General features: G+C 39.8%; 2 protein-coding genes across 2 annotated transcripts in view; both read left to right on the top strand.

Annotated features, from left to right (window-relative positions):
• Positions 1-13,560, top strand: part of LOC139698024 (lipase 3-like) — a 65,985-nt gene that overhangs the window by 15,330 nt on the left and 37,095 nt on the right. The gene's annotated exons all lie outside the window — the stretch shown is intronic.
• On the top strand, positions 471-10,462 carry LOC139697826 (lipase 3-like). Its single transcript, XM_071596682.1, has 7 exons — positions 471-660; positions 2,096-2,210; positions 2,817-3,060; positions 4,033-4,188; positions 7,838-7,922; positions 9,064-9,203; positions 10,293-10,462. The coding sequence occupies exons 1-7, from the start codon at positions 567-569 to the stop codon at positions 10,437-10,439; spliced, it is 981 nt and encodes a 326-aa protein (XP_071452783.1). The 5' UTR covers positions 471-566; the 3' UTR covers positions 10,440-10,462.

Raw genomic sequence — 13,560 nt, 5'->3', positions numbered from 1 at the left:
TTATAACGTCCTAAAATAACGACCACGACCTTTTAGAAAAGAAAATTCTTCCTCATTTCCGCAAATTTTAAACATGATTAATACATTGAATTCATTTAAAATCCCCGCACCTTTTTGGTGGATCGCGGGAAGTATCTGTAGATTTAGTACGAGATAAACCCATCCTCACCTATTAAACAAACCTTCAAGTTGATGACAGTGGTTATTCATGCGTGGAGTTGAGCCGCAAATAAAAAATATGTTCATAGGGCCGGCATTCGAACACTTGATCTTACATTCCGGCCGGTCGACGGTTATAATAAGTTGTACTATTAGACCGAGAAATTGTTATTCATGGCCAAAACACCACCGATGGTTCCTCTTGCAATTAAATCCCCCCTCTCCATTCAAATGATTTTTCCTGGGCGTCTCCGCGGCATGTTGCCATCTCAAGACCAACTAATAATTTCCTTCTCATTTGGCAGAGAGAAGCGGTCAACGCTCAGGGCTACTCTTTGGAACATCACGCGGTGAAATCCGAGGACGGGTATCATCACACGATCCACAGGATTCCCGCCGACAGAACAATGGGAGGATTAAAGCCCTACCCGGTCATTCTCATTCATGGACTACTACTGACCTCATACGCATGGCTAGTGATGGGACCGCAACGATCATTGGGTACCACATTACAAGAATTCGCATGGGAGTATCAGATAAAATTTATCGACAATATTTCATGCAAAAACGAACATTGGGTGGACACATTTCAAGTATGAGGTGGTGAAATATGATCACTGAATCAAGCATCTCCTCATCCTTCATTTGTACTATAGAGACGGGGGTATTAGAGAAAAAGTGCTGGCATTTTTCTAATGGCTATTACAATTTAGAAATATACACATATTTTTGTCCAATCGATATCACTTCAAGTCGGGGTCATTAGCTATTTAATCCGAGGATTTTCCAGCCCACCATTCTTTTGTATCCCTTGCTATTTTTCTTGCATTTCGGATTGGGAGGGTCCTAGAATGTCGGGTTTTAGATAACAGAGAAAATAAATAGGACAAAGAAGAGCACAATGGGAGAAGAGAGGAATCAGATAGATACGTAAAATTCGAAAAAAGGTTTGATGGGTGGATGGAGATGAGACCGAGAGAAAGTGAGCGGAGAAGAATGCGGTAGGCAAGATAATATTGGGCAAGCGGGGAACGTGATGAAGGAGAAGAAGCTCCTAGAAAGGCACGAATGGTAGTGAAATCAATACAGGACTGAAGCTGGAAGAAAATAATGTTAGTAAAGCATGACGTTTGGTTACATTTAAGTGCTCATCGGCTGTGTATGGCATTAAAAATGCTTATGGACGAACCATTTAAGGGCGTCTAAGGTCTCCGTGGTCACGTTACGCTTTATTCAGGCCACGTTTAGAGTATGCGGCAAGTATCTTGGATTTATGTGAGAAAACGTTAATTTAGAAATTGGATAAGGTTTCGAGTAAATCCTCCAGGTTCATTAACAATTACTACAAGACAAGTGATGGATATGCTGGAGGAATTAGGTTGGGAGCCTCTTATGATTTACGATGAGAGTAGGCAAGACTTTTAGAAAGGTACAGGACACCTGAGATTGTTTGTAACTCTGGACAAGAGGTAATTACTATGGCGCCATATTACAATGGTAGATTCGACCACCGATATAAAGTTAGAGAGATAGACACAGTCACATAGATATTCAAGTGCTAGTTCTTGCTCTACACGCAATCAGATCAAAATCGAATTTGTCCTGCCTGACCTCGGATACTAACTTAATGAATAAAATTTAATCATTTCCCCAAACAAACCATTTGTTGCATGATGTATACAGGAATATGTGTGTGCATGTGCATCAGAGTATTTTTGTATATTTGCTAATATATATTCAAATGCATGTCTGAACTATTATAATTGCATGTATGGCCGGAGCCCAGACACCACCCCCGCCACACGCTCTGGGGGTGTTTTGCAGGGTATTGCGTAGATGGATATGAAGTTTTAATCGCTAGATTATCCATGGTGACGTTATGGTAAAATTGTGACCCTAACAGAAAATCTAATAATTTTCACATATTATCCTCAAGGTTACCTCTTAGCGGAGGCAGGTTTTGACGTCTGGATGATGAATCTTCGGGGAGCAAGCGTTTCAAAAATGCACACGACCATTCCCGAGTGCACAGATGAATTTTGGGACTTCAGGTGAGTTTTGAATTTTCGTCCCTAAATGAACCAAAAATGTGTGTGGCAGGAGGCTTCAGGTCATCAGCCATTTGGATATTTAGTGATATTCCTTATCATTTTACTCCCGGGTAGTTTGAACTTCCGTGTTTAGAGTTTGCCAATCTAGTGAATACTTCATGCAAAATCAAAAAAGAATTTCTTATATGATTCTTGTCAACATCTCTTAAACTCTCGCTGCAGCCTCGCATTTCTAAATAATGTAGGGCTAAAGCTATTTCCTCTTTGTCAGCATTTAACTGAAAATATTTGTCCGTATTCATCAATCCGTTATAGTTACGCTAATAATCTTCGTGCTGCCATAGACTTCCCACACAATTTTTCTCATAATATTCTTTCTAATATATTATTTTATAATAATTATCTTAACTTTTAACAATACTCATACAATATTTTGATTTTATTTGTGAAACATCACTTGAAAAACTTTCAATATATCGAACATTTTACTTAAACGTATATTAATTTCGATGAAATTTGAAAAAATCAAGTAAATCGCCTGAAATACCCTATTAAAATATTTGACTATAGAGTAGACTATACAATCTCTGTGTATTTTTCCCGTAGTTGGCACGAGATGGGAATGTATGACCTACCCGCCGTGATTGACTACATCCTCGCAACGACGAAGACGGAGAAGGTTGACGTAATCGGATTTTCATTGGGCACCAACTTAATGGTCGTGATGGCATCCACAAGACCCGAGTACAATGGAAAAGTCAACGTTTTGCATTTGATAGCTCCTTCGATCATATTTACTAAATTGATGCCGAAACTTGAAATGGTGGCGCAAGTCATTACATCGGATTTTGTGAGTATCATGTCTCGTACTCCTTGCCGTAGTTAGATCATTGAAAAACAATAGAAAACCCGCACTCGGGTGAACTTTGAGAACAGACGTGTCTAAATTATGCATATTATACACTCACATATATGCCTTTTCACAGCCTTGTTTTTTTTTGAAGTACGTTAAGTCGGTAAACCGATTTTAAGTCGTTTCGGGAAACGCTCTTTCAATAAAGTCAGTCTTGCTGCCGTACAATCTTAGCTTCAATAGTTTCCTTTATATTAATCCATAGTTTCATACATTTCCTTCTGTTCCTCAGACTCCTAATGTTTCTCGCTCTTCGAATCTCCTCAACTACTTGTGACTTTCTTATCAACCCAATCATCCCGATTCATCCACTTTTCTTTCATTTACTCTGGTGTTATAAATACTCATTGTATACATGAGTCACAACTCATTCCCTTCCGATATCCTGAAGCTTTGTCTGGGTTTTGGCTTGCAGTCTTTATTTTGGGCCTTAATATTTGTGAGCCTGCATGCCTGCCAACTACACGTTTCCACATACTACTTTTAGATCACGGTAGGCATTTTGAAACACTTTTAATTAATATCTCCGCGTTCCATATGCACACTAATAATGCACACGCTTGCTATCAAATTCCATAAGTGTTCGTTAGGCGAAAACGACATCTAAATTCAGAAATCAGCCAACATATATATGAGTATCTAAGCATACACCCTTTCTATGTTTCTAGCCAATTATAATACGCTTCGAATCCGATGTCATCTTAAATTGAGTACAGAGTTCTATTGCATACACTATTATTTTCGTGGGCATTTTCGATTTAAATATTCGAATTTTCGATACAAATCTTGTTCATATATCCAAGGAAAGCTTTGCTTATATATGTACTAGTTAAATTAGAGTTTGCCCTAAGGTTTAAACATTATCTGCCCTTCAGAGAGTCAAAAATTAATTTAGTTTGTCTTTTCCAGGTGCGAACTCTAGTTTTCGGTAATATCAAGGAAATAGGTGTCTCCACTATGTCAAGGTTGACGTCAACAGTTCTCTGCAAGCTCCCGATTGTGTACCAATTATGCGCTGCATTTGCATCGGAGGTTTACGGATTGCAGCCAGAGAAGCATAGCGAGGTGAGAACTAAAATCTCTTCAAAGTGGTAAATAATATTACATTATGCAAAAAGTTAGACATGCCACTCTATGCCCAATCTTTTTAAATCCATGAAGTAGTACGAATTTTGCAGAGGCATCCCAATCCCTACTTGGTGTGCAATGTGGAGAGCGCTTAAAGTGGAGTACGATGTCTGTCGAATGGGATGTTTGATTGTTGAATCTTTGGCATTTTTCGCTAAAAAGGCTAATTCCGGTTGCTCATTTCCTTCCGCCCATCCCTATTTCTTGAAAATCCTGCCTCTACTAAATCATCTACCTTTTACCATATATAAATCACTTCAGCTGTAGGTAAAGGGACCAACAGCTGAAGTGATTTTTACCAAAAGGTGACGCTGAAGTGATGTGACTACGACCTAATAACGCAAAAAAGACAAGGAAAAAAAGATTCACTAACAAATTCCAAAACTTAGCTTTTGGCTGAATGCCAGCGTCTGAATTGTTCACTGTCGATCGCTCAAACTCAGTTCCACTGTCAATGCTTCAAGTGGTCCAAAGTGAGCCCAACCAACGCCACACCTCACTACAACCCGACACAATTTTCGAGCTGTGCGCAGGCGCAGTGATCATATATCACGAACTGGCGCGAACAATAATGCCCTGATTGTTATCTTGCATACGGTCCTCACACTAAATTAGATATAATTTTTATTCTGCACGAGATGGCTTCCTTATTGCTAAACTTTTATTATTTTGATGATTTCCCATGAACTAATATATATGAAATATCGTCCCAAATTTTTGAAGAAATACCTACTGTGATTAATTGAAAAAGTTGGGTCAAAGTAACACATAAACTGTTGGTTTTATCTACCCGAATATTTGTTACACTTGAAGACAAACGGATGAACTACGCTGTATCTTTAACTTTATGTTAATATTCACGTAAATGAAATGTGGCGGAGAGTTTAGTGAGCCACTATGAATAGCATACAGAGAAAGAATGGAACGGGTGCTCTGCTGAGGAAGATAAAGGCATGATTATATAGCTAGACAAAAAATTAATTCACACTATTGAAGGCAGAAAATGATTTATCATTAGCAAGCATCTATCAACATTTTCAATCGCAAACATCTTCTAGCCCGGCTTCGAACCCGTAACCTCTACGAAAGCAGGTAAGACCGTTACGCAGCGGGAAGGTGATATTATATCAAGCTGAAGTATATCATTTTCCCTGTTGATACCGAATGAATGCGTCAGTTTATATGCTTTAACTTACACTTACTTGCATGTTTAGAAATAATTATTACCATTTCCTGTCTTCTTAAAGATACTGTAATGATCGAGCGTATCTAGGTACTTGGGTACGCTATTTGAAGATGATCATGTTGACTTCACCAGCTGTAGAAATTATTTAAAGTGTTGAATATTTAAGCATAGTTTTATTTGTGTGGGCGATTATTTTACACAAAGATAATTGACCTGAATACATTAACTTATCAAAAGTGGATATTATTGGCTCCAAATAACTCTCTCCATTTCATTTTACATGAACTTCATCATTCACATTCTACATTATTTGTTTTTTCAGTTCTTCATACTTTCCGTCATATTCATACTGTCATGTGGACATGCCCATGAAGAAGCCTTTGTTTTCACGTAAAAAATGTGTGCAGTTCTGCATATCTTCTAACAGCCTTCAAGCCGTCCACGAAGCCTTTCCGCGTCTTCCCTTTCCTCCTTTCTCTACCCGCTTTCCCAACATTTTCCCCTCTATCTCAGCCATCAGCGTTACGCTGCCTCTCTACGCCTACTTCAATCTCAGACCTCAATCTTTTCAAACAAAGTATCAGATCGCTAAGATAGCCAAGTAGCAGGAAACGCGCTGATGTTAATTAATAATTAAAAATTTAATATTATAGACATTTAAATATAAAATTCAAATAAATCATACAGGGTCCGAACAATAAGTATCGTGACTGGTTCGCTTTAGCATCAACGGAGCGGTGGATGGGGGTCCGACCGATCGGCTCGGTAGAGGGGTCCCCCACCACTCAGACGCACTTTATTTCAGTTGACTTTGGACATGCGTTGAGATAGGAGATGGATTTTTGTGACGTGTGATTGTTTGTGGTGTCGTCGGGCCAACATGGAGCGCACCGTCGAGCAACGCTACGCTGTGACGTTTTACGTTAAACTCGGCAAATCCGCGTCGGAGGCCCTTGAAAATATTAAAAAGGCTTATGGGGATGATGCCTTAAGCCGCACAAGAGTTTTGTAGTGGGACTTTCTCAAGCACAAAATGTCTAAGGAAGGCAAGGAGCTCGTCGAAGACGAGCACCGCGTCGGACGCCCGACGACCGCTCGAACCGATGCTCAGGCCAAAGTGAAAAAGGTTTTAGACTCTGACGGGCGTTTAACCATCGGCCTTATCAGTGAGGTGACCCGCCTTTCAGTCGCAACCGTCCACACCATTGCAACAGAGGATCTTGCGATGAGTAAAGTGTGCGCGAAGCTGGTGCCGACAGTCTTGAGCGAGGAACAAAAACAGACAGCAGCTGCCGACAAAATTCGGCGTGGCAACGTTGCCTCACCACTCCTACAGGCCCGACCTGGCTCCCTGTTTCCGCGATAAAAAGGGAGCTCAATGGATATCAGTTCGACTCCATCGAGGCGGTTCAGGCGGCAACGACAAAGGTGGTCAACATTATTCCGGAAACCGACTTCCAGCGGGCTTATGACGAGTGGCAGACACGCCGAACTACAGGTAACTTACTACCTGTAAGTGTATAGATGCAGGAGGAATGTATTTTGAAGATTATTAAGTATTAAATAATTTTTGATGATTGGAAAAAGTCCCGATACTTACTGTACGGACCCTGTATTTACAAACATACTGTTATAACCCTTTTTGCTAATTTAACGCATGATCGAAATACTTGATGGACTTATAAAAAAACAGTTATGAAATAGTATGCAAGAAACTGCAACTATAAAATGAAAAAGGGAAAAGACAGAGGGGCTAGTGAGGAATCATAAATCAAAATGTGAGGACCCCGAATGCTTCACAATCCGAAGAAATAGTGCAGAAGTTTCGACAATGATGTAAAAAGGGTATTTTTCTGGCACGGTGATATTTCATGAAATCTGTGTATTATGGGACCTGAAGAAGTTTTTTTCGGAATTCCATAACACCCTTGGAGTTTGCTTCCCGCGATGAAATGATTAAACGGCCCTTCATTATTAACTTTGATATTTCACCATTGTGAAATGTGAAATGAAATCCCGAGGAGATAAAATCGGTGAACAAGCGTAGATTATTAAAAAATTAAACAGTTAACGATTTCCCATAACATTTTCATGCAAAATTTTGATTTTATATGAGGCACGTTTTGGAATTATGTACTAAGCAAATAAATAGGTTTTCTACTATATGTGGGAATTATTTTGGAGATTCTTGAAATTAAACAACGCTTCCAAGTTATCTTATATTTTTTAAATTAATTTTCTTTTATATATAAAATAGCATTAATCATAAAAATATTTTTATGCATTTGCTAAAATATTATATAATGTGACGCATGTACTTGTAGATGGCTTGCGCATTAAAAGTTATTTAAAGATTTCTAATATTTCCTCTCTCTCCTTTCTATGCATTTGTTCTCACAGGAACTACTGACTAAATACCTGGAGCATCATCCCGACAGGACTTCAACGAAAACACTTATTCACTTGGCTCAGGTTGCATTATCAGGTACAAACTATTTCCCATAATATTCCATGATTTTTCTCAAGCTGTGTGTAACACATCTATGATAGAGGCTTTCTAATGATTGTCCGACAAATTTGCCAGTACGCTACATCTTGAACCAAGTAGTTGAAATCCCCTGATATAATACTTTGTGTTGCCCTTCTAGTGCTTTTACTGCATCTTCTTTGAGAGAGGGTTTGAATTTTTTTGGTTGGTGCTTTCAAAACACTCATCTGCGCATTTGTGCGCAACGACGATCTGCACAGAATATGCTCCTATCGCGTTTTGCTACAAACTCAATTGCAGCCTGAAAATTATTCCATTCAAAACATGGTTGAAGTCTGTTTAGTCTTTGTTTGTCTTCTTAGTTCCGCTTTGGCGCCGAATTGGATGCATGGTATGAGTCATTAAATGTGAATGGCAGTAGTTATTACTGTTATTTTAGGTAAAAGTTAAACCACTGCTTGAATCATATTCATTTTAACAGTCGCTCATATTAAGTTACTAGTTACGCGAAAACGGTATTGATGACTCTTATTTCCTTACTTAGACCTTTCATTTCATTTATTCATTTAATAACGGGTTATTTAACCAAACAATTGAGGAATACAACTAATTCTAGTTATTACGTTAGTTCGGATGTTCCACGGTGTAGATTTGATGAGGACTACATTAATTTCGGGCTTTCACCGCGTTCTTTGGGCTGAATTGGCACGTTTTATAAGTTGAAATACTGGCGAAACCGTTGTTTTATTCAATTCAATAGTTTCATTGACACTCTATAATGCGAATATTACAAAATATTTCCTATTGCACTATCTTATTGGAGTTCCCACTTGGCTAACACTTCCCCTAATTTCCAAAATTACCATAATTACTCTAATGCGGCCCTAATACTCGGAAAATGTTTGTTGTACGAGCGGGCAGAGTTGTTAGACAAAGGTTTTTTGTCACTAATAGAAAAAAAACTCCGTCCCTTGATCTGACCGGCACATCGTGGACACACAAGCGGAGACGATTCCGACTGCCAATACGGATCTACAATTTCTCCTTGCATTAATTCGCGCGGGTTGATTGGAAATCACCCTTCATAGCTGTATTGCCAAATACTAATATTCGTACAAAAATCTGTCCCACGTCACAGGTTATCTACACCAGTTCGACATGGGAGAGGACAACTGGAGAGTCTACGGGCAGGAGCGACCACCCGCTTATAATTTGAGTGCAATCACAGCGAAGGTTCGCATTTACTACTCTGAATTCGACGAATCCGTCGATACAGAGGTAAGCTTAAGTAAAATTAATTAATAATACATCATTGATATACATAATTGAATAAATCATCACATTCAATTCATACTCTTCAGCGTTCCCAAAAGAAACGTTTTCAACGGTATAAATATTTTGCTAAGCTATGAGTATTTAGTATTGCTCAGTGAATTGGAAATTCAGTGCGACAGGTATCGGATTGGAATCAATATTAATAAAACAAAGGTTATGCGATTTTCTAGAAAGAAAAAGGCTAAGCTAAACATTAAAATAGGAGGGTAAAACTAGAGCAGGTAGAACAGTTTACGTATCTCAGAAGTGTTTTAGACCAACATGGTCAAAGTAGTAGGGACGTAAGGAGAAGAATTGCGCTAGGCAAAGAGGCTTTCACAAGGAGGAGGGAGTTGATGACGGGGACGTTGAGTAAGGATATTAAGAAAAGACTCGTCAAAACTTTGATATGGAGCGTAGCTATGTACGGCGCGGAAACGTGGTCACTGAAGCAGGAGGATAGACGTAGACTGGAGGCTATTGAAATGTGGGTGTGGAGAAGAATGGAGAAGGTGGAATGGACCGAGAAGAAAACAAATGAGGAAGTACTTGGTATGGTGGGCGAAGAGAGGGGTTTATTGGGAGAAATCCTATGGAGGCAGGAAAAGTGGATGAAGGGGCTATTGACCGGCAGTGGGATGTTGAAGACTGTAATTGATGGGAGAATGTTGGGCAGACGAGGAAAGGGAAGGAACAGAATAGGAATTTTGGACGGGATGAAGGGAGGGAGAAAGTACTCAGAGATGAAGAGGGACCTGATGTAGAGTAGGATGTTGTGTTTTGCTAGGAGTCAAAAAATATTTATTTAGTAGCTGTGTCCATCCAAAAACCTACCTTAACCGGTAGATTACCTAATAACAATAATAAATAATATGAGTATTTATCAAAATTCGTAAATTCAATATTCTATTCTGAAAATATATCATTTTTCTTGTTTATTTTGGAAATTAATAAGTACAAGCCATATTTTAGCTGAAATTACACTTAATCATTATCTCATCAAACCACCTAAGTTGTATCCTGGTTCGTTAAATGTTTGCATTTTTTTTGCAGGGGGTGTTAAAATTTGCTGACAGTCTACCCTCCGTGATTGGGATTGACGTAAGGAAGCACTTCAGGCATCAAGATTATATCTTTCCACTTGATGAACATGTTGAACAATATCACCAAATTTTACGGAATTTAAGAGATGACAGATAATAATTTACGAGCGTTGCATTAGAAGCCCATACTACTGCAACTGCATTTCATATAACTAATGACTCTTTTGAATTACATGACATAAGTGTTAATTTTCTTTAATAAAGAGTTTTTCTCATTTACTTAAATGTGTTGTTGTGTAATTCCTTACCGAACCCTAAAACACAAGAGAATTTACATCGGGTAAGCGATATAAATATTTCATAAATATAGATTAAATAATCAAATATCAAGGGATGTTATTTAACTAAAAATAGAATTATATTTAAGAAATAAACTTCTGCAGATATACTTGGGGAGTAGGGAAATCAAAATTTTACCTCTTTCTCTAATCTAACTCCCAATTATCCGTAAAACTAATATTCATTATCCTAATCCCCTAATAATTCCTAAGTTACCTATTACTCAAAGTTTATGTAACCTGTGATTTAATGAGATCCTAAGCCTCAGATAATGTACGAGGGTCATCCGGAAAGTAGTACCCGTTCGTGCCGCATGAAGTGCTGACGACGCGAGTAGCCGCTGGACGAGGTCAGATAGCTTCAGTGGCTTGTCTGCCTTCTCTGAGCCAAGTTGCGTGACGCTAGCATTGCCTGTGTTGTTTCTGTGATTGTTTACAATGTTTAAAAAAATTGAGAACGCCGCCAGTTGTGAAGTGAGGGCAGTGATTAAATTCCTCAATGCAAGAAACGTTCGCCCATGTGATATTCATCGCCAATTAAAGGAGGTGTATGGAGACAATGTAATGGACGAGTCGTCTGTTCGGCGGTGGTGTCGCAACTTCAACATGGGGAGGGGGAACACACACGACGATGAGCGTTCGGAGAGACCGTCTGTCATTACAGACCAACTGGTGAGCTCAGTTGACGAATTCGTGAGGAACGATCGGCGCGTCACAATTGATGACATCTGTGAGCATTTTCCCAATGTTTCTCGAACAATTGTTCATGAAATTGTTAAACACCATCTGCATTATGCAAAAATTTGTGCAAGATGGGTCCCTCGCGTATCTCAATGAGCTGGCGGCGAAGGACTATGCAGCAGGAATACAGAAACTTGTCACACGTTATGACAAATGCCTTAATTTGCTTGGAGATTATGTTGAGAAGTAGTTTAAAGTATCCTCTTTCAAATAAAATTTTTTATGTTTGTTAATATTTACTTTTGTGTCTTTATTTCACGAACGGGTACTACTTTCCGGATGACCCTCGTATTTCGCACGGCTTCAAACTTCGCCGTATGACGGACGCCGCCTTCCTCGACGTCACCCTGCTTTCAACCGCGTGTGGTACAAGGGCCTCATAAACAAAATACATTTCCTCATTTTCCCCTACCCTTCTCCTTCTCGTCCGAAATCACCTCTCCAATAGTACGTTCCGCGTGTCGTTGGGTGAATCCCTCTCTTCTGTAAAGAGAGCCGAGGCGGGCGTGCCACAGGGCTCTCTTATCAGTACTCTGTTATTCAACTTGTACGTCAACGAAGAATTCTGCATGTCCGGGTTTTCACCGCGTTGTTGTTTGAAGCCGACAACAGTTTCGCCGAAGTTTCATCCGGCGTCTTCAGGTCGAAGATGAGGGACTCAGATTTCATCAGATCAGTCTATCAAGTACCGTGTTCATGTGGGAAAGCCTACATCGGGGAAACATGCCGAGCTATGAATGTTCGGATGAAAGAACACCTCCGGGCTACTACGAACAAACAGTTTCACCTCTCGGCCATCTCCGAGCATAAGTGGAGTGAACCCGGCCATGATATTCTATTCCATGACGCTACAATCATAAGTAAAGAAAGTAGATATTACCCACGCCTAATCAGAGAAGCTATTGAGATAGCCAAAAACCCGGCGAATTTCAATAGAGATGAAGGCTACCATCTCCACAACGCGTGGAAGAGAGTCCTCCGAAAAAGGACCAATCAGAGAGCAGCACCTGGACGGGACCACCTATATAAGGACGGCCAAAATCTGAGTCCCTCATCTTCGACCTGAAGACGCCGGATGAAACTTCGGCGAAACTGTTGTCGGCTTCAAACAACAACGCGGTGAAAACCCGGACATGGAGAATTCTTCAAGCCACCGCCGCGAAAATCTACGCAGCCATATACTTGTACGTCAACGATCTGCCATTTGCACATGACACTTCACTTTGCATGTACACCGATGGCACTGCCATCGCCGCCACACCTAGAACACGCTGCGCGAACATCAGACAACTTACCGCACACCTTGACAAACTACACCGGAGACACTGACCTGTGAAATACGAATCAATCCTGACAAAAGCACGCATATTCATTTTTCCCGTAAAAGTAAAGGCACGCGCCGCGTTCCTCTTTTCTTCTAGCAATACATTATGCCGAGAGCTTCTTCGCACCGATTTCTTGGTGTCATTCTCAACAACCAGCTAACTTTTCAGCCGCACCTCGAATTTTGCCCTCAGAAGGGACTAGTCGCAAGGATCCGCCTCGGCTGCCTTTCCTCCGTGATTCCTCCTCTGGGTCACGCCGACAGGATACGACTTTACAGGCCCATCATTCGCCCGCAGTTTCTGTACGCTTGTGCTGTGTTTGCTGTCAGGAAAACGCTCTGGCGTCACCTTGAGACAATCCAAAACAAGGCTGTTCGGTTCGGATTTCATATTTTATTCCTAGTTTTGAGTTTCACCTTCTCGAAAACCACAATTCCACTTCAGCCATGTTTCTTCATTTCAATGCCATGCGTTTCATATGTACAATGACCAGTAAAGGTGAGACTTCACTCACCGGGACGGTTAATTCTTGCCCGTTCGGGCAGTTAATGAACATTTTGGGAAACTATCCATTTTTTAAGATGTTGCTGTGATAAATATTGTTCTTATAAGGAAATGGTGACATGCTTTCGAACAATGACTTTCAAATAGCTATACTATGTGTGAGATACATGAGTGAAATATAATACGAATAATTAAATTTTATTACAATATTTATGATTATTTTGGCAACTCAATAACACGGTAAATCTAGAAATATTCCGAGAGTGAAAAGTTTAAAAGTATACACGTAAGTGAAAGGTTCATTTAAACAGAAAAAGTCTATGTGAATTTACATTCAGTTATAAAAACTTGGTTCCTTCTTTCTCTTATC

This window comes from Hetaerina americana, unplaced genomic scaffold (assembly GCF_022747635.1).
Source record: "Hetaerina americana unplaced genomic scaffold, ioHetAmer1.1.p SCAF_8, whole genome shotgun sequence".
Lineage (NCBI taxonomy): Eukaryota > Metazoa > Arthropoda > Insecta > Odonata > Calopterygidae > Hetaerina > Hetaerina americana.
Note: the sequence above shows the minus strand (reverse complement) of the source record. Positions and strands in the feature narration are given on the sequence as shown.

Coding starts and splice junctions, on each gene's coding strand:
- LOC139697826 (XM_071596682.1), top strand. CDS start 567: ATGGGAGGATTAAAGCCCTACCCGGTCATTCTCATTCATGGACTACTA. Junction 2,211..2,816: donor GATGAATTTTGGGACTTCAG/GTGAGTTTTGAA, acceptor TTTTTCCCGTAG/TTGGCACGAGATGGGAATGT. Junction 3,061..4,032: donor AAGTCATTACATCGGATTTT/GTGAGTATCATG, acceptor TGTCTTTTCCAG/GTGCGAACTCTAGTTTTCGG.